General features: G+C 49.8%; 1 protein-coding gene across 1 annotated transcript in view; it reads right to left on the minus strand.

The window, feature by feature from the left end:
* Positions 1-18,565, minus strand: part of LOC309401347 (integrin alpha-D-like) — a gene marked incomplete at its 3' end in the record, with an annotated part of 48,012 nt that extends 29,447 nt beyond the window's left edge. The window contains exons 1-10 of the mRNA XM_081970417.1: positions 18,496-18,565; positions 17,071-17,135; positions 9,123-9,237; positions 8,416-8,546; positions 6,448-6,581; positions 5,920-6,073; positions 5,429-5,579; positions 4,335-4,408; positions 2,164-2,296; positions 165-313 (exon numbers count right to left, since the gene is read on the minus strand). Of these exons, the coding sequence (XP_081826543.1) occupies positions 165-313; positions 2,164-2,296; positions 4,335-4,408; positions 5,429-5,579; positions 5,920-6,073; positions 6,448-6,581; positions 8,416-8,546; positions 9,123-9,237; positions 17,071-17,135; positions 18,496-18,556 (1,167 nt within the window). The 5' untranslated portion in view covers positions 18,557-18,565. The remainder of the gene's footprint in view (positions 1-164; positions 314-2,163; positions 2,297-4,334; positions 4,409-5,428; positions 5,580-5,919; positions 6,074-6,447; positions 6,582-8,415; positions 8,547-9,122; positions 9,238-17,070; positions 17,136-18,495) is intronic.
* Between the last annotated feature and the right edge of the window lie 1,545 nt (positions 18,566-20,110).

Consider the following 20,110-nt stretch of genomic DNA (forward strand, 5'->3'; position numbering starts at 1 on the left):
GCATTGGAAATGTCAGGCTCAATTGTCATCGTAAGTCGAGGGCTACCCGTATGGGACCTTGAAACTTCATGTTTGAGTGATGTTTGAGTGATGTTTTGGGTAGAACCTGATGCACATCCGTGCTCTCTTCGATTCTTTTGGAGCTCTTTTACCTCCGTTCATACCTGTTCCCCTACTGCCTCCATCTTCAGCCGCCATTCCCTACTCAGGGCTTCATTCTCAAAGTAGACAACTTTGCCGATGTGATCATAGCGAGGAGCTCCCACAACCAGACCATTCTTCCCACGGAACCGGACAGGCTGAGAAGAATAGCCTACAGGGGAGATGAGACAGCTAAAGACTTAGAATAACTTTATTGTCACTTTCAGTGGTGGGCTTCCTTTTTTTTTTTTTTAACTACCGGTTTGCTTGTGTGCATGTGTGCAAGCGACGCTTCTGCGCATGTGCAGAAGCATCCAGGCGGCTGGGCGGAGCCTCCTGCCACTGCTACTACCGGTTCACCCGATCCAGGCCTAACTGGGAGCAGCACCATCTCTGGTTACTTTGAATGTACCCTAATCGGCATACATTAAAATGAAATTTCGTTGCCTGCAGCTCTCAAAGGGTCACACCTCCCAATATACACTACATCAGGGGTGTCAAACTCAATTTCATTAAGGACCGTATTAGGGCTGTGTTTGACACACGGGGGCCAGAGTGGGTGTGGCCAGGGTGGACGTAGCCAGCTCAATGTCACTCGTATCAAGGGGCGCCTGTGGTGGCCCAAGCATTCCGCCAGTGAAATGGGCTCCTGAGCTCTGTTTTTGCCTGTGACGGCACCCTGCAACCCCCTGCCAGCAAAAACAGAGCTCAGGAAGGCCACCTGCAGACCCCCCCTGAGCTCCGTTTTCGCTGGCAGAGGCACCGCGGATTAGTCATTTACTGTTTCCAGAGTGGCCCCGCAGGGCAGATCTAAGCACCCTACGGGTCGGATCCGGCCCCCCAGGCCTTGAGTTTGACCCCCCTGCACTACATAAACATGACAAAATAAATAAATAAATAAACACAAAATTATGCAAATTGCAGGCGGTATGCACCCTCCGCGCGTACCGGTGCCTGCCGGAAGCAGCAGCCACCATACTGGAACGGTACTTTGGAGGGCCCGCCTGCCCGCCCGCCCTTGTTCCTTACCTGTATTTGAAGGAAATGGGGCATCTGCGCACGTGGGGGCAGCACACGGTGCCTGCGCAACACTCCACCAAGCCGTTGAAGCATCACAGATGGTGGGTGCGCATGCAGGCGCAGCGTGTGTGCCCATGATGCTTGCCCAGCTCCCGTTGCAGCGTATCGGTTGCAACAGGAGCCAAGACCCACTACTGGCATATACCCACATGTATTATATGACATAGAGAAGCGACACATTCTCTATTCGGATGTATTTATGTATTTAACCAATTTCATTGTATTTATTTTGTACAATGACAATAAAGACTACACTATGTATACATGCCCATGGTGAGATATAATAAACAAAATAACTCACATGATGATAAAGGACCCTTTGAACTTACAATCAAGCTTGGGATAGGTTCGTGTGGAAGATAATGATCTAAAAATGCAGATAAGGTACTCCTCGATTTACAACCATTCATTTAGTGACTGTTTGAAGTTACAACATCATTGAAAAAAGTGGTTTATGACCATTTTTCACACTTGCAGCATCCTCATGGTCACATGATCAAAATTTGGATTCTTGGCAACTGGCATGTTCTTACTACATGCCAGGGTCATGTAATCACCATTTGTAACCTTCCCAGGTTACAAACTCAACGGGGGGGGGGGGGAGGAAACCAGATTCACTTAACAACTGCATGAGTCGGTTTACCGCTGCAATCATTAAATTAACAACTGTGGCAAAAAAGTTGTGTGCAACTCTCTTAACAACCATCTTGTTTAGCAACAGACATTCTAGTCCCAATTGTGGCCGCAGATTGAGGATTACCTGTAGCGAACTTCCTTCCTGCCACTGAATTAAATGGAAAATCGTCAAATCTGCTAGAAGAAAGCCTTGTATAGTCCAAAATAACGGGGATAAAAGAGTTTAATTATGATAATTTCAGTAGACTTATTGGAAAGAGGGATAGAACATAATGGAGGGTATGAATTCTGCGTGGTATTTCTTACCAAGATAGGAATTACTCATATCTTTGAAGGTGCTGGAGATATTAATAAATTTTGGGTCTTGGTTGCTGGTTTGATATAGAAGTAATCCTCCAGACCAATCATAGGCTCCCACAGCTCCAACGACAGGGCCTTGCTAAATCAGAGCAAAAAGTTAGAATAGGACTATAGGATCATTGTCGTGGGGGTGGGGGGTGGAAATAATGTTGTATCCGCCACAACTTGAACCTTTAAACAAAAACGATCCTTGGCTCTATTTCTTGAGAAAGGTAAAGTTTATTAGAGATCATGCAAAGCCAGAACTGAAAATCACGTGCCAAAATCCCTAATTCTACTTCAGCAAGATGTTTTAATCATGGTCAGTCTGAAAGCAGTTTGACATGCAGCCCCCCTTCTTCTTCCAGATGCGTGACCTTGAAGCAGCATCTTGAGGAGGTGCAGCGCTTACTTTCATTTCCCCAAGCATTCCCAGCTTCACTCCCTCTCCCCGCAGTTAATGGCAGTCTGTCACTGTATAGCAGCAGAGCACAAGCAAGCATAAGGTGGCAGTAGACAAATGAAAAGAAAAGTTAGTTTTAAGAAAAGATTAAGTTCTTACTGTTGCAGGTTGCTACAAATAGCTCTTAATTTAGACTGGCGGCTTAGCGAATGTTTGGAGCTATGACAGATCCCGCGAAATGGATTTACAACCTGGATTTGAAGTTCTCATATCCAGGCGCGCGCGCACACACACACACACACACACACACACACACACAAATCACATATTTTGGGCACTTGGCAACAGATTTGCATTTATGACTGTTTTGCAATATCTTACAGCCATGTGACTGCAATTTACAATGATTTTGTCAGGAACCAGTGTTTATTTCTGGTTTCTGACAAAAATCACCCCACAACGAATACCCCATGAGTTCACTTAACAATTGCTGTGTTTGCTTAACAACCACAGCAAAAAAGAAAAAAAAAACAGGTCCAGTCAGATGGTGATCCATTTAAGATAGTTATGACTGGCCCAATGTCAGCTTCCATGGCTAAGTCAGGACCTGAACTCTCTGCCTCCTATTTTCTAACTTGATGCCTTAACCTTCTAGACCTGTGATGGCGAACCTTTTTGATCTTGCGTGCCAAAAGCGCATGAGAGAGAGAGACACCCAGCGCCTGCATGCCCACACCCATAATGCAATGTGCACGTGACACCCCCCGTGCCATCCCCTGCGCATGCGCCCACAACCCCATATGCTCCCCCTCTTCCCCTGCACATGCACCCGTGACCACCCCTCTGCATCCTGTTGTGGCCTAGCAGTCCTCCCTGAAGCCTCCTGCGACCAAAAACAGGGCACGGAGATGCACTGCACCCCTCCCCCGCACTCCTCCCCACCTTCCCCGCATGCACACAACCTCTCCCGCCTCTTGCACATGCAAGCTTGTTTCCTGCATGCATGGCAGAGACCCCAAAATCAGCTGGCCGGTGGGAGATGCGCAGGCAGGTGTGGTGGAGCTGAGCTGGGACTACCCCTTGCATGCCCGCAGAGAGGGCTGCTCCATGTGCCACCTGTGGCACGTGTGCCGTAAGTTTGCCATCACGGCTCTAGACCAAACTGGCTGTAATTTCCCTCCATTGCTGTCTCACATACCTTTTTCCTAGGAAAAAAGATGTGTTTTTATAAGACAGTTCTGCAAAGCTAAGCTATCTCTCATGATTTCAGCAGGATTGTTCAGTCTGGGTACTGGTCATTTTGAGCAATGTTCCAATATAGAATTTATTACTGTAAGATTTCTGGGTGGTTCTTAGAGAAGACAGAGATTGTTATTGAAGGTAGGAGAGAGAAACAGCAGGAATGGGAAAAGTGGGGACAGGACATTCATTGCCCACCATTAAGGATCTACTAAGAGATTATCTCCAAGAATGCAGTGGGTGGAAGTTCATCAGAGGAAGATCCAATCTTTAAATAAGGAGGAATTTCCTGACAGTGAAAATAATTAATCAATAGAACATCTTGCCTCCTGGAATTGTGGGAAGCTCCATCACTGGAGGTTTTCAAGAAAAAAAATTAGACAACCATTTGTTGGGGATGGCATAAAGACACATACTTTTGAAGGAGGACTAAAAGACCTCCAAGGACTCTTCTAGCTCTGTTTCTATGATCCACGCTGGGCTCAAAAACACTCACCGGGGTCAGCATGGCACTTAAACCTTCCTGGGACATTTCCATCTGGAAGGAACTGCTACTCTGGAACTGGGTGCCTATGGGGAGACACAACGCCAGCAGGCAAACAGGACAGAATGCCATCAGTAAGGAAAGGGTAAAATTGCATGTTCTCGTTGTAGCCCGCCAGCGGCCAACGGAGCTGGCAGCAGAGTCGGACAGTGAGGGGGTTGGGGTAGAGCATGGGCCAGTCCTGGAGGCTGGGGAAGGCTCTGATGTGGGCTCTGTTTGAGAGGCAGAGATGGGGCTGAGGCCATCTGGCAATGATCAGGTGCCTAGGGAGCTAGACAGCAGCGAGACAGAGGAACAGCTGGAGCCTGTTCCCAGTGTGCGCATGAGCAGAGCTGCCAGAAGAAAAGAACAACTCAGAAATCAGGGTAGACTTGGGAGTAAAATCACTGGTGGAAGGTGATTGCCCCCCCCCCCCCCGGAAATAAAAGAGGAGTGAAAGGGGAGAGGGCTTTTGCAGGAAATAATTCATTCGTTTGGTTGTTAGATTTGTTTCAGGAGTGTGAAGATCTATCCGTGAATCTCAGAGACTCTGTGCCAAGTCTTTCCTTGCCCAGCACCTCATTGGGAAAATATTTACAGGGCAGCTTTCCAAGATAGATAAGGTCTGTAGTCATAAATATTCCTTTGAAAGGCTGTTTGCCAGGCTTTGATGAACCTGAATGAGAGGAATTCACATTCGTTTAGTAAAAGGGGCATTGACAGCACCAGGACTCTGACTCATGCTTTTGGGGGAAGCCTAGATCAGAACAGTTCTTGCTTCAGCCCGTAAAACTGAAAGATGTATAATTGAATAAATCAATGCAGAGTTTTCAATCTAGGCACAAATGGCTAGTTTCAAATCAGAAGCTTGTTCAGACCAGTAATACACAAAAGCGTAAGAAATACATCACAAATGGATCATTCTGCTATTCTCAGAGTTACACCTCCTGCCTTCATCCTTGTTTCAGAAAAAACTTTGTATAGGAACTTGCCTCGGGAGGAATGCTAGGAAATAGCCAAAAAAAAATGGACATGGGATTGTCTCCTTAAAAAGTCCCCAAAGTTACCTTCAATTGCAAAGATCTTGTTCTGTAACTGATCCTGGATGCTTTTCAAAGCACTAAAGCTATTGACTCTGAAAACGTGCTCATCGTCTGGCTCAGAAGCTATTTCTTTCAGTTCCTGCTGGACTTCGATTGTTGAAAACGCGTCACCAACCTTAACGTGGGAAAAGAAGGAAGGGTATTTCAGACACAGTTGTTGCAATTGGCAACCATACAGCGTGGCAGAGAAATGATGTGTACCAAACTCCTTCTGGTAATGAGCCCAGAGTTCGGATAATTCCTACATATACTGGACTGCATATACTGTTGTAATCTAAATTGCAAGGAGCTGTGGATTCAATTTTGGGCAGAAGGTTTAAACCCCAAAGAATGACATCTGCCCAGCTGCACGTGACTATTTCCAATAAGGATGATATGGGCCTTTTGGTGGTCAATGTAACTGAAATACAAGACTGATCATATTTGGTCACTGAGGCTCCTAAGAAGATTCTCACCCCAATGGCATAACGGATGATCCCAGATTGTTCAGCTTCTGCTATCACCTCCGAATACTCAGCATCATCATTCACCTTGTTTCCATCGGTTATCACAATAAGGATCTTTGTAGCCTCATTCCGGGATCCTTTTTCTGCAATAAACAGTTCTCTCCTTGAGAAGAAACGGGAAGGAAGAATGAACAGTGATTCAGCTACTTAATATTTTTCCAAGAATATTGACCAGTGGAAAGGAGGGTGAGGAAAAGAAAAGAGGGAGGAGGAGGAGGAAGGAGAACAAGATGAAGATGGAGGAGGAAGAAGAAGAGGACGAGGAGGAAGGAGAAGAAGGGGAAGAAGAAAAGGAGAAGAAAAAGAAGAGGAGGAGGAGACGAAGAAGAGGCAGAAGAAGAGGAAGAGGAAGAGGAAGAAGAAGAGGAGGAGGAGGAGGAGGAGGAGGAGGAGGAGGAGGAGGAGGAGGAGGAGGAGGAGGAGGAGGAGGAGGAGGAGGAGGAATTACAGTATTTTATTGGGAGGGGCAGAACATACACAACTTTGCGGATGCCTGTGGCTGTTTTGGTATATCCATACAGCTGCTTCACTTCCATTACAAGGCGTGCGGGGTCTTGACTTTTGAAATTAAAATGTTCTCTGAACTTCCCTGAAAACTGCATGAGAGCAAACTGGTGCAAGAAAAGAAGCACATGGTTATTATGTTGTAGTCTGCCTGCATGGTGGTATGGAAACATACTGTTTTGTAGCACTTTTCTTTTGACTATGGCAGGTCTACCCAAGTCACAAACAAACTTAGTAATCTCCTCCAAATTTAGATATAAATGCATAAGTGAATCCTTTGCAAAAGAATTCTTATCCCGTCTCGATGCTTAAAGGAAATTGTATTGGGAAATTATATTGACTGGGCCAATTCAGTAATGCACTGCTGTTCTAAGAGACTTATCATCTAAGGCAGTAATGGCGAACCATTTTTTGAATCCTGTGCCAAAAGCGGGGGGAGCATGCACAGGCATGCCACACCCATAGTGCTATGCGTGCATGACCAGCAACCACCACCATCACTTTTGGCATGGTTTTTTCACCCTCCCCAGACTCCAGAGCTTTCTAGGAGCCTGGGGAGGGTGAAATCAGCCTCCCCGCATCTCCCCAGACGCTCTCCGGAGGCCTCAGGAGCTTCCCTGAAGCCTCCAGAGGGCAAAAAACAGACCTCCAGGGAACATGGAAGTTCGGGAATTGTGACTTCCAGTTTGTCTGTAGGGACGATTTTTGAACTCCGGAGCTTTCAGGAGGCTTTCCTAAAGGCTCCGGAGGGCGAAAAACGAACCTATGGACGAACAGGAAATCACTTCCGGTTTGCTCTTTGGGCCGGTTTTTGCCCTCCGGAGCCTTCAGGGGCCTTCAGGAGGCTTTCCTGAAGGCTCTGGAGGGCGTAACATGGCACTACAGCCAAACCGGAAGTCCGTTCCCAAACTTCCATTTGCCTGTAGGGCCGTTTTTTCACGGAGCCTTCAGGGGCCTTCAGAAGGCTTCCTTGAAGGCTCCGGAGGGTGAAAAACGGACCCACGAGCAAACCGGAAGCGACTTTCGTGCTTCAAGGAAGCCTCCAGAGGGCGAAAAACGGCCTCAAAAGAAGACCGAAGTCAGCTGGCCAGCACGTGCATGTGCACTGGCCAGCTGATAGGCAATGCCTCGCATGTCCTGACAAATCGCTCTGTGTGCCACCTGTGGCACGCGTGCCATAAGTTCGCCATCATGGATCTAAGGCTTTAAAAACCAAGATAAAATAACATTTCACAATGATTATGAGTAAATGTCATCTTAAACCTGACTGAAGCCCTGCCATTTTTATTATAAAGGTAAAGGTTTTCCCTGTCCGTTCGTGTCCGATTCTCATCTCCTTTACTTTAGCCAAGGGAGCCAGAGTTATCCACTTCCATGGTCATGTGGCCAGCATGCCTATGCTCCGAGACACACAGAACACAGTTACTTTCCCACCGAAGTGGTACCTATTTATCTACTCACATGCTTTCAAACTGCTAGTTGGCAGGAGCTGGAGCAAGGAACAGGAGCTCACCCCATCTCCACAGCATTCAGGATTCGAACCTCGACTGTCAGCTTTCCAGCTGACAAGCTCAGCACTATTAACCACTGAGCCATCGTGCCCAATCAGTATTATAAATGGTATAAATATATCAAATTTTCCTCACTGCTTCCCGGAATAGCAGAGACAATCGCTTCCTGAGCAATAAAAACTCAGAAAGGTTTAGCAGGCTCTTGTCACGCTTCACAGAATAACAGAGTTGGAAGGGGCCTTGGAGGTCTTCTCGTCCAACCCGCTGCTCAGGCAAGAGGTCCTATGTCACCTCTGACAAATGGTTATCCATCATCTTCTTTAGAACTTCCAGTGTTGGAGCATTCAAACTTCTGGAGGCAAGCCAGATCAATAGAGAATTTGGCAAGGTGGATCCTCCCCATGGCCCTCTCCCCATGAAGGCCCCTTACCAATGTATCTCTGCCAGAGAGATTATTGATGAGCTCAGAAACAAATTGCTTCATCTTTTCAAAGTCTTCTTCCCAGATGCTGGAAGAGCCATCAATCAGGAAGGCAATGTCGGTTGGACGGTGGGTGCACTCTGATGGTGGATATATGGAGAGAGGGGCAGACATATATTTAAACCATCATGCTATTCCCATTCCAGGCCCATTGATAGCAACTTCCACTCCCCCACCATGATGTTGTTCAGATAAGGTTTTCATGTAACACTTTTTATTAAGAGAAGGAAAGAGCAGACTTAATTGCCTACTAAGTATAAAATCACTATTGATTAACTTTGGCACATTTTGGCTGCTATGTCCCAGGTAGAATCCAAGTCCAGATTTAGCCTTTTTTCTTCCCTCTCTCCCTTCCTTTTCTATCTACCTCATCCTTTCCTCCTCCCCCTCCCTTCCTTTTCTATCCCTTCTTCCTTCCTTCCTTCCTTCCTTCCTTCCTTCCTTCCTTCCTTCCTTCCTTCCTTCCTTTCTTCTTCTCATTCCTATCTCCCTTCCTTCCTTCCCTCATTCATATCTCCCTCCTTCCTCTTTCCTGCTTCCCTTCCTCCTTCCTTCCTTTTTTCCTTCCTTTTTTCCTTCCTTCCTTCTTTCTTTCCTTCCTCTCCTCCTTCCTCCCTTCCTTCCTCCCCCCCCCCCAATCTTTTCTCCAGTTTTACCTTGCAATGATTCTGGAAAATGTTCCTTTTCTTGAAGATTTTGGTCCAACAAAAAGCAGTAGCCATTTACATACATATTTTCCCCACAGGCCCGGTGCACTGTAGGGCCACAGACCTTAAATAAGCAGAGATGGAAACCAGAGTGAATTAAGAAGGGAGAGGGGGAAGAGGAGGGGGAGAGATGTAGAGGGAATGAGGGAGAGAGAGAGGGAGAGGGAAGGGAAGGGAGGAAGGGGGAGGGGAGGAAGTAGGAAGGGGAGGGAGAGGGAAGGAGAGTGGGAGGGAGAGAGAGGGAAGGGAAGGGAGGAAGGGGGGAGGGGAGGAAGTAGTTAGGGGAGGGAGAGGGAAGGAGAGTGGGAGGGAGGGAGAGAGAGGGAAGGGAAGGGAGGAAGAGGGGGAGGGGAGGAAGTAGGAAGGGGAGGGAGAGGGAAGGAGAGTGGGAGGGAGAGAGAGGGAAGGGAAGTATTGTATTCTTTCCTCCCCGACTTACGACCGGGGATTTCCCCCTGTTGTCAGCCAGCAACAGCCATGCTGCGCCTTAGCCAATCAGGCGCGGCATGGCTGAAGGCGGGCTGACTTGCGCTCCTGATTGGTTCCTTGGCCTGGCAGCTCTTCGTATAAATAGCTGTCAGGCTAAGGAAAGGGGCTTCTCTCCTGTATTGCTTGCCGTTGTTTAAATCGCAATAAAATAGTGTTGGACGTTCCACAGTTGTCAAGTCTCATCTTTCCCCACACTTCTTCACTGGCGACGAAGGTGGGATCCTGCTGAGGCGACGACCCTGACGGAACCCGACCTCTGTTACTCAGCCGCTTGAGTTTAGCTCCCCGAGCCGCACAACTCCAAGCCGCTATGTCTTCGCTTCCCCCGTTCGCTCCCTTCGGCACCGACGGAGAGGGATGGACGGGGTTTTTGGAGCGTTTTGAATGCTTCCTGCGAGCCAACGGGAAGCGGGGTATTCCGATGGAGGAGAAGTGCAGCTTCTTCCTCAGTAGCTGCGGAACCCCTATGTTCAACGCCGCCCGGGCGTTGGCAGCCCCTGTGCCAGTCCACGACCTAGACTGGGACACGCTGATGGCCAAGCTGAAGGGACATTACGCCCCGACCCCATCGAAGATCACCAGGCGATACGCTTTCCGTCAGTGCGTCCAGAAGCCGCACGAAGACGTCAGCCAGTTCCTCCAGTCCTTGCGGACCACAGCCATTCCCTGCGAGTTCCCTGACTTGGAGGACAATCTGGTTGAACAATTCGTCAGCGGCATCAGGGACCGACGGCTGAGGAGGCGTCTCCTGGCCCGACCAGAAATCACCCTGTCAGAGGCGGTCGCTGATGCACGGGCGGCGGAGTTGTCGGAGCAATCTGTTGCTGAGATGGACCGCCACCCGTTTCAATCTTCCCCAGCGCAAACCTGCCTCATCGATCAGCTGGTGCCCATTCCGAGCCCGGCTGAGGAAGAGGAAGAACTCGTGGCTCGCCTGGCAGAACTGCAAAGGCGCCGCAATCCGCGACCTCCGCGCCAGACTGTGACAGCCTGCCTTGGCTGCGGTGGCAGCCACGACCGGTCAGCCTGCCCATTCCGGGCATCCATCTGCCGCCGGTGCTCGAAAAAAGGGCACCTGGCCCAAGTTTGCCGTGCTGTGTTACCACCACCACCATCCCAGGGAGCCACAGGCCAGCAGATGACAGCCGGACCGCAGCAGCAGCCCCGCCGCCAGCCGCGCTCGAAGGCCAGCTGTTACACCGTGGAGCCAGGCCCTGCAGCAGCCGCCCCTGCAGAGGCGATCTACCAGGCCTCCGCAGGTGCGGACAGAATCAAGGCGGCAGTCCTCATTGAGGGCACGCCTTGTATAATGGAGGTGGACTCCGGCTCGTCCCGCTCCTTAATCGCCTGGGCGGACTTTCAGAAACTGTGCCCCGGCGTCCTGAAACGCCAGCTGTCTGCTAGCCCCGTGGCCTTAAGGGACTATCAGGGGTCACTTATCCCAACCCTGGGCTGCCATACAGTCAGGGTTGAATACGGGGGGTTTTCGGGGTGCCTGCCAATCCTAGTGGTTGAAAAGCCCCTCCCCGCTCTATTGGGGCTAGATTGGTTCCCCGCCCTTGGTCTCTCCGTGCAGGGGGTGCACTCCATCTCAGACACACCCCCTGACGTAGCTGCTGTCATCTCCGCCTACGCGGACGTCTTTGACGGCCAGCTGGGACTATACAAGGGCACCCCCATCTCTCTTAACTTAGATCCCCAGGTTGCTCCCATTAGGCTGAAGGCCCGCAGGGTGCCTTTTGCCTTGAGGGCCAAAGTCGATGAGGAGATTGACCGCTTGTTGGCGCAGGGCGTACTGGAGCCTGTTGACTACTCGCGTTGGGAGACCCCAATAGTGGTCCCTGTGAAGGCCGACGGTTCCATACGCCTCTGCGCCGATTTTAAGTCAACCATCAATTTGGCCCTTCAGGCAAACCCCTATCCAGTCCCTGTCGTACAGCACCTGCTCCACTCCCTGGGGCAGGGCTGTATTTTTGCGAAACTGGATATGGCGCAGGCTTACCAGCAGCTCCCGGTGGATGACGAAGCGGCGGCTGCGCAGACTATCGTCACCCACCGAGGGGCTTTCCGTTGCCGCCGCCTCCAATTTGGCGTTTCCGTGGCCCCGGGGATCTTCCAGAGCCTCATGGAGCGTTTGCTCCATGGGCTCCCTGGCGTTGTACCCTATTTCGACGATGTCCTGATCGCTGCATCCAGCCGCTCAGGACTCCTCGAAGTACTGGGGAAGGTCCTCGACCGTTTTAGGGGCGCGGGTCTCAAATTAAAGCGCAGCAAATGTTCATTTGCTGTGCCTAAAGTGGATTTCCTCGGTTTCTCCATAGATGCCCACGGAATCCACCCCACCCCTGCAAAAGTCGCAGCCATCAAGAACGCCCCCACCCCCGCCACTAAGGCGGAGCTGCAGTCGTTCTTGGGGCTTTTAAATTTCTACGCGCCATTTTTGCCACACAAGGCGTCACTAGCCGAGCCGCTGCATCGGTTGCTCGACCGATCGGCAGCCTGGCGCTGGGGCAGCCGCGAAGCGCATGCGTTCGCGGCTGTCAAAGACATGCTGACGTCAGAGGCAGTCCTAGTCCAATATAGTGACAGGATGCCCCTGACTCTAGCGTGTGACGCCTCCCCCGTGGGTTTGGGGGCTGTCCTGAGCCACGTCCTTCCCAACGGCTCAGAAGCCCCCATAGCTTTTTATTCCCGGACACTCTCTCCAGCGGAGAGGAACTACAGCCAGATCGACAAGGAGGCTCTGGCTGCCGTGTCCGGGGTTAAAAAGTTCCACGAATACCTCTACGGACGGCATTTCACGCTCTTCACTGACCACAAGCCGCTCCTTGGGCTTCTGGCCGGTGACCGTCCGACCCCTCCCATTCTGTCACCCCGGATGACACGTTGGGTGGAGTTCCTAGCGGCATACTCGTATGCCCTGGTCTACCGCCCTGGCAAGCAGCTAGGGCATGCTGATGCCCTCAGCCGCTGCCCCTTGCCCGTCTCCAACCCTCAGACAGTGCCTTGCATGTCTGTTTTGGCCATTGCAGACCTCGCCTTGCCGCTCTCTGCGGGCGATGTGGCGGCAGCGTCTCTGGCCGACCCCACCCTCTCCCAGGTGATGACCTGGGTTCTGCGGGGGTGGCCTGAGGGGCCGGTGTCCGACGGCCACCGCCCCTACAAGGCCAGGCAGTTAGAGCTGTCCCTTCACAGTGGGTGCCTCCTGTGGGGAGACAGGGTGATCATTCCACCCACACTGCGTGACCAGGTGCTATCTCGCCTCCATGAGGGCCACCCTGGCATAGCGCGCATGAAGGCATTGGCGCGCAGCTATGTCTGGTGGCCCCGGCTGGACGACGAGATAGCTACCTGGGTTGCCAGGTGCTCGACCTGCCAGGTCTCCCGTCCAGCGCCTCCGGCGGCCCCGCCGCGGGAGTGGGAGATTCCCCGCGGCCCGTGGTCACGCCTCCACCTGGACTTCGCCGGGCCTTTCCGAGGTCAGGTTTTCCTGGTTGTGGTGGACGCTTACTCGCGCTGGGTGGAGCTCATCATCATGACCTCCACCACAGCCGAGGCCACTGTCCGAGCACTGACGCGCCTGTTTGCCACCCACGGCTTGCCAGACGTCGTTGTGTCGGACAATGGTCCTCAGTTTGCGTCCACCGTGTTCCAGGGTTTCCTGGCCACCCAAGGCATCAGGCATGCCCTCGTCGCTCCCTATCATCCGGCCAGCAATGGCCGGGCGGAACGCGCTGTCCGCTCGGCCAAAGACGCCCTTGGCCGAATGGACAAGGGCGACTGGCCCACGAGGGTGGCTGCTTACCTCCTGGTTCAGCATTCCACCCCGTGTCCCTTGTCCGGCAAAACCCCAGCTGAGCTGCTGATGGGCCGGCGCCTGCGGACCACCTTAGATAGGTTGCACCCAACCTATTCTGAGGCACAGCCGAGCAACCTGGGGCCCCCTCCCCGCTCCTTCCGTGAGGGCGATCCAGTGTGGGCTAGGGCTTTCTCCGGGGATATTAAGTGGGTGCCTGCCACCGTCACTTTTGTAACCGGCCCCTGCTCTTACAGGGTCCGGACCGCCGACGGTGCAGACTGGCGCCGCCACGTGGATCAATTAAGGCGCCGCGAACCTTTGGATCCACACAACAACCCCGCAGAGTCGGCCTCGCCAATTCCACCCGAGGCCCTGGGGTTGGCGCCGCACCCGTTTCCCCAGCCGTGGCAGTTGCCCAGGCCGCAAGAGGTTTCGCCAGAGACTGTTCCAGGCGCCTTCCGCCTTCCACAGCCCTCCATCGTTTCAGCCCCCGTTGGGCTACCAGCTCCGCCGTTGCAACCGACTTTGGCCTTCCCTCAATCAGGCCAGCCTGTCCCTCGCAACAATTCAAAGTTCCCTGACTCAAGCCCGTCAGCGGCCGCGCCACCCCGGCCCTGCCTACCTGTTCCAGAGTCTCCGCCTCCTCCTCCTCCTCCGGCTGGGGTAGGCCTTCAAGATGGCGCCCGGAGCTCCACTCCCTTCAGGGAGGAGCTCCCACGGACACCACCTCCTTCTCCGACGGTCTGCCCAGTTCTGCGGCGTTCTGGGCGTGTCCGTCGCCGCCCAGCCTATCTTAGCGACTACGCATGCTCCACTGCTACGCATGCGTACTCGCTGGGGGGGAAGGAGTATTGTATTCTTTCCTCCCCGACTTACGACCGGGGATTTCCCCCTGTTGTCAGCCAGCAACAGCCATGCTGCGCCTTAGCCAATCAGGCGCGGCATGGCTGAAGGCGGGCTGACTTGCGCTCCTGATTGGTTCCTTGGCCTGGCAGCTCTTCGTATAAATAGCTGTCAGGCTAAGGAAAGGGGCTTCTCTCCTGTATTGCTTGCCGTTGTTTAAATCGCAATAAAATAGTGTTGGACGTTCCACAGTTGTCAAGTCTCATCTTTCCCCACACTTCTTCAGGAAGGGAGGAAGAGGGGGAGGGGAGGAAGAAGGAAGGGGAGGGAGAGGGAAGGAGAGTGGGAGGGAGAGAGAGGGAAGGGAAGGGAGGAAGAGGGGGAGGGGAGGAAGAAGGAAGGGGAGGGAGAGGGAAGGAGAGTGGGAGGGAGAGAGAGGGAAGGGAAGGGAGGAAGAGGGGGAGGGGAGGAAGTAGGAAGGAGAGGGAGAGGGAAGGAGAGTGTGAGGGAGAGAGAGGGAAGGGAAGGGAGGAAGAGGGAAGGAGAGTGGGAGGGGAGGGAGGGGGAGAGCAGTAAAGATGTTCCCAAGTGGAGCTTGATCCCTTCCTGGCAAATTTATTATCTTGGCAACAACAGAAGTTTTCTTCCAGGATGTGAGGTCTTCACAGTTTAGCCTACAGCAAAAATCCTCACTTGGGCAATTCCTTTGTGTCTGATGGCATGTTACAGGCAAAGCAGGTCAACAAAACATCATGCCAAGCCTTTAATTCATTATCTGAGAAAGTACATTAATTCCAATTTTAGCTCTTCATCCTGTTTCTAAATTATGGCTTTTGCCTCCTATTTTGGCATTATGAATAAACCTTTAGGGCTTTTTTGAGGCTTATTTAATGGTATGTCATATTAACATCCCTTTTCTTGCCAAAAGGCAACTTAAAAATAATACTGTACATACATACATTCTTGACTAGAATTTTATTATTCTTGACCTGGGTTTAAAACACACTTCTGAGGGAAAAATAAGTGGGGGAGGGCATTTTCATTGCGGGAGTCCTAGTGGTGGAATATTTTCTATAAGGCACAATAATTTTTTGCATATGTGGATTTTGAAATTTGGGAATGCTGGGTAAAAGAATTTTAGCTGGAGGTCTGCTTTTAGGTAAGATTTAAAGTCATTACTGCCTCTTTTGTTAGCTGTCTTGATAATATTTATCTTTCAGGGCCCAGTGGCAATATTATTATCCTTCTTTCCTCCCTCCCTCCCTCCCTCACTTCCTTCCTTCCTTCCTTCCTTCCCTCCCTCCCTCTTCCCTTCCTTCCTGTCAAGCATTGACCACTTCTCCTCCCGTCAAATGATATCAAACAATAGTTAAAATCTTCATACTTCATCTAACTTGAAAATATCTTAAATCATGGTAATTTCCAGATTAGTTTATCCCCAGCAAATTCAGCCCTATTTCCAAAACAAAGCAAGCAGATACAGCATGTAATCTAGCTAGCAAAAATATCGCTTGATATTTAAATACCAGCAAACCTTTAAAAAAAAATAGTTACGGCAAAAGAGAACAAAGGCAGACAGGAAGAAATACAAAAATATCTGTATCTCATCTCTTCTCTTATCTATCTATCTCCGTTCTCCCCCCCCCCCGCATCTACCATGTATCCCCAAAAATAAGACCCATTCTTATTTTCTTTTCATCCTCAAAATAAGCACTAGGTCTTATTTTCAGGGGATGTCTTACCTGTTTACGTTAGGACCACGCAGCCACGTCCCGAACCCTGTCACTTTGCTGGCTGACTTGTTCTGGTCGCTCACAGCCAGATGCTGCATGGATTGTTGCACCGTTTCGCTGCTCTCGGCAGCAGGCTTTGTGGTGCGTGGCGCTATTATGTGTGCAAGCTGCGGCAGCGTCACAATGTGTCACATGGCCTTTTGCCACAAGCATCAGCACCAGTGCGATGAGCCACGTGGTATCCACACTGCAAGCGGCCGCAGCAGAAATTGGGCAGCCGTGTGACAGGTGTCGAAGTGTGGGAGGCCTGGCTGCAGATGCTAAGGTAAGTGGGTGCAAGGAGTGAGAGGTAGATCCCATACCTTGATTTTTACACATGCACCTCACCCTACCTTGTACAACCATACAGTGGGACGGAGTGGCCGGGACTTAACTAGGACTTATTTTTGGAATAGAGCTTATCTACTATTATTAGGCACAGGTGTGAAAATCGGGCTAGGGCTTCCTTTCGCGACTTCAAGGACCTTTTCAGAGACTTTGGAAACAATTACTATTATTTAGCATATGATGAGAGCATAACAGAAGAGAAGAAAGTATTGGGAAAAATGGGAAAAAAGGAGACGCAATGGTGCGGCGATTAGACTGCAGTATTGCAGGCTAATTCTGCCGACTGCCAGCAGTTCGATCTTAATCAACTCCAAGTTGAGTCAGCCTTCCATCCTTCCAAGGTCAGTATAATGAGGACCCAGATTGTTGGGGACAATACGCTGATTCTGTAAACCACTTAGAAAGGTCTGTAAAAGCATTGTGAAGTGGTATATAAGTGCTATTGCTATGCACATTCCCAAAGGGAATAATCTTTCGTTATTCCAGCTTTAATCCTTTAAGATAGATTACAGTAGCAGAAATGGAAAGGAGGACACCAGGAGCTTCCCTCCTGTGTTCTGTACTATTAAATAAATAATTTGGTGGTAGGAATGATTTACACTAGTTCATATCATGGTTTGGGAGCAGTGTGTATTTATATACCTACCAGAACCTGATCATTCTGGGCAACCAAAGTCAAGCCAAGGGACATATTGAAAGCATCTCTTGGTCCTATAAGAAATATACAGGGATGAAGATGATGCCATTATCCAGTGTACCTGGAGTACCTCCAGCATAAATACCTACTTGCAAGTGTATAACTTTTTAAAAATGCAGGAAAGATTCTGAATACCATATTTTTCGGAGTATAAGATGCACCGGAGTATAAGGCGCACCAAGATTATGAAGAGGCAAATAAAAAAAAGTTTTTGCACTCTACAGACCTCCCAAAAACTGGTCGTTTTTTTTAAAAAAAAGGCCTTTAGGAGGCTTGTAGAGTGCTCCTGGGAGGTGGAGCCCCTCAAAATGAGTAAAAAAACGGTCTGTTTTTCACAAAAACAGGCCCATTTTTTGTTTAAAAAAATTGCATGGATAGCCTTTAGGAGGCTTGTAGAGTGCTCCTGGGGGAAAGGGAGTGAAATTGAGCAAAAGGTGGCCTGTTTTTCACTCATTTCTGCCCTCCCCAGCCTCAGGAGCACTCTAAAAGCTTCCTAGAGGCTATGCATGGACATTTTGGTGAAGGGGGTAGGGTTTGGGGAGGTAAAAAATGCTGTATTCAGTGTCTAAGACACACCCAGATTTTCAGCCTCTTTTTTGAGGGAAAAAGGTGCGTCTTATACTCCGAAAAATACAGTAATTCATTTTGATCCAGAGCCTTGTGTAGCTCAGCCAAGGTTTAAAGTCTTTGGTGTAACCCAGCTGACCATTTTACCAGTGACATGCAGTCAGGGGAGGCAGGGGAGGCAATACAAATAAAATTACTCTGGGAAGCCGCAAAAGTGGCTGGGAGAGGCGCGCGACTTGGTTTAGCCTCCCTGGACATCGCAGCAGCAGCCCCAAGTGCACCGATCTCGCCATTTTTTGCATCGGGCGAGCCCGGGATCCTTGCAAGGGGAATGGGACCACGTGTGCAGGGGAAGGGGACCGCGGCTGCGCTGATCTGAGGCTGGCACTGAGGTACCTCCTGCACACGTGGTCCCATTCCCCTTGCAAGGATCCCGGGCTCCGATGCAAAAAATGCCTAGGTAACATCATCAGTGCTAGAAGGGAGTGGGGGGGGGGGGGGAGGAGAAAGGAGAAGTTTCTCTTCTCAGAAATGTCTTCTCAGTGGAGCTGTGGCAGCCTGCCTGTCCCTTTCTAACATTTCTGAGAAAAGAAACTTCTCCTTTCTCCTCCTCCCCAACCTCCCTTCTAGCACTGTTGATGTTACCTAGGCATTTTTTGCATCGGGCGAGCCCGGGATCCTTGCAAGGGGAATGGGACCACGTATGCAGGAAGCACCTCCTTCTCCAGTCCTTGCAAAGGGGTAGAATTGAAATTCCCAATCCATCCAGCCATACAGCTGGGAAATTGAAGGGCTCTTCAAACTTACTTGGGATGGTAATCACTTTACAGTCACCCAAAGGATAGGTGCACTGGTAGAGTTGGCCCATTTCATTCGCCCATCCTTTCTCGAATGGGGCCCCAACAAGAACGCTGGGGGGGAGGGGTAAGAGAACAGAAGCATAATTAATATTTACACAACACCTCTAACATGGTTGGCAGTAGCAGTATAGGCAGGAGTAGCAAGAGAGGAAAGAAAGCAGTTAATGGGTGATACTGATGAATTGTCAAAATGTGCAGAAAATATTATGCTGATCTGAGGAAAATATGAGAGATAGATGGATAGATAATTCATGATAGATTATAGATAGATAGATAGATAGATAGATAGATAGATAGATAGATAGATAGATGATAGATAGATAGATAGATAGATAGATAGATAGATAGATAGATAGATGATAGATAGATAGATAGATGATAGATAGATGATAGATAGATAGATAGATAGATAGATAGATAGATAGATAGATAGATAGAGAGAGAGACAGACAGAGACAGAGTCATAGAGACACACAGAGAAAGACACAGAGACGAGAGACAGAGACACAGAGAGAAAGAGACAGAGAGGCAGGTGGGTGGGCGGGCAGGCAGATATAGATAGATGATAGATAATTAGATAGATAGATAGATAGATAGATAGATAGATAGATAGATAGATAGATAGATAGATAGATAGATAGATAGATAGATAGAAAGATAGATCACAGAGTGAGAAAGATTATAAATAATACAGTAAGTAACATAGAAATTCAAAGATTTTTACAGGTATTATTTTATTGACAAAGGAGTTGCCTGGTGAATCAATAGACATAGAGTAATATTATCCTAGCTCCACTGTCAGATTCTTCAGAGAGGATCTGAAACTGAGCTGCAGCAATGTCATGTCTTTATAACAGTTTCTGTTCCACAAAGATCAATGCCTGAAACAAACTAGTGACTGTCTCCAAGAAACAGGAATAAACACTGCAGGCAAGGAAGAAGTAAGGATGGAAAATGAGTGTTGAAACAAGGCAGCCCGAGCATTGCAATGAGTGTAAAAACCAAATTAAAAACCCATTTCCTCTTACTTGTTCTTAATCTGGGCGACACTTGTGCCAAAACTCTGACTTTGGCCTTCAAAGATCGTTGGGGTATCCACGTCCACACTGAATCCGTAGCACCAGTGTACCCACACTGTTGGAGATAAAGAGACTTTCACTGAGCCTCTTAAAATCACACATTTTTCCTCGAGTTATATTCCCTCAGGAAGAGAGAACTAGAAGGAGAGGGCTAGAATGATGGATTTAAGGAGGCTCAGCATTCTACCTAAAATGACAACCCCCCCCCCCCTGCAAAATCAGGAATATGAGAGTGAGGATTCTCCAAGCTTGTGGGCTGGTCTCAGAATGTTTCATTACCAGGCTAAGTAACATCTTCAGCGGAGATTAGGGGATGTCAGTGTCCCTATTTCCAGAGGTGGGTTTGGACCGGTTCAGCTGAGTACGTAGTAACTCGGCCATCCACGCACTTGAACCGGCTCTATTGGCACCGCCATCTTTTTTTTGCTTCTGCTCATGCGCAGAAGCCATTTTGTTTACTACTGCGCGTGTGCGCACCCGAAG

This window comes from Natrix helvetica (assembly GCF_964273705.1).
Source record: "Natrix helvetica genome assembly, chromosome: Z".
Lineage (NCBI taxonomy): Eukaryota > Metazoa > Chordata > Lepidosauria > Squamata > Natricidae > Natrix > Natrix helvetica.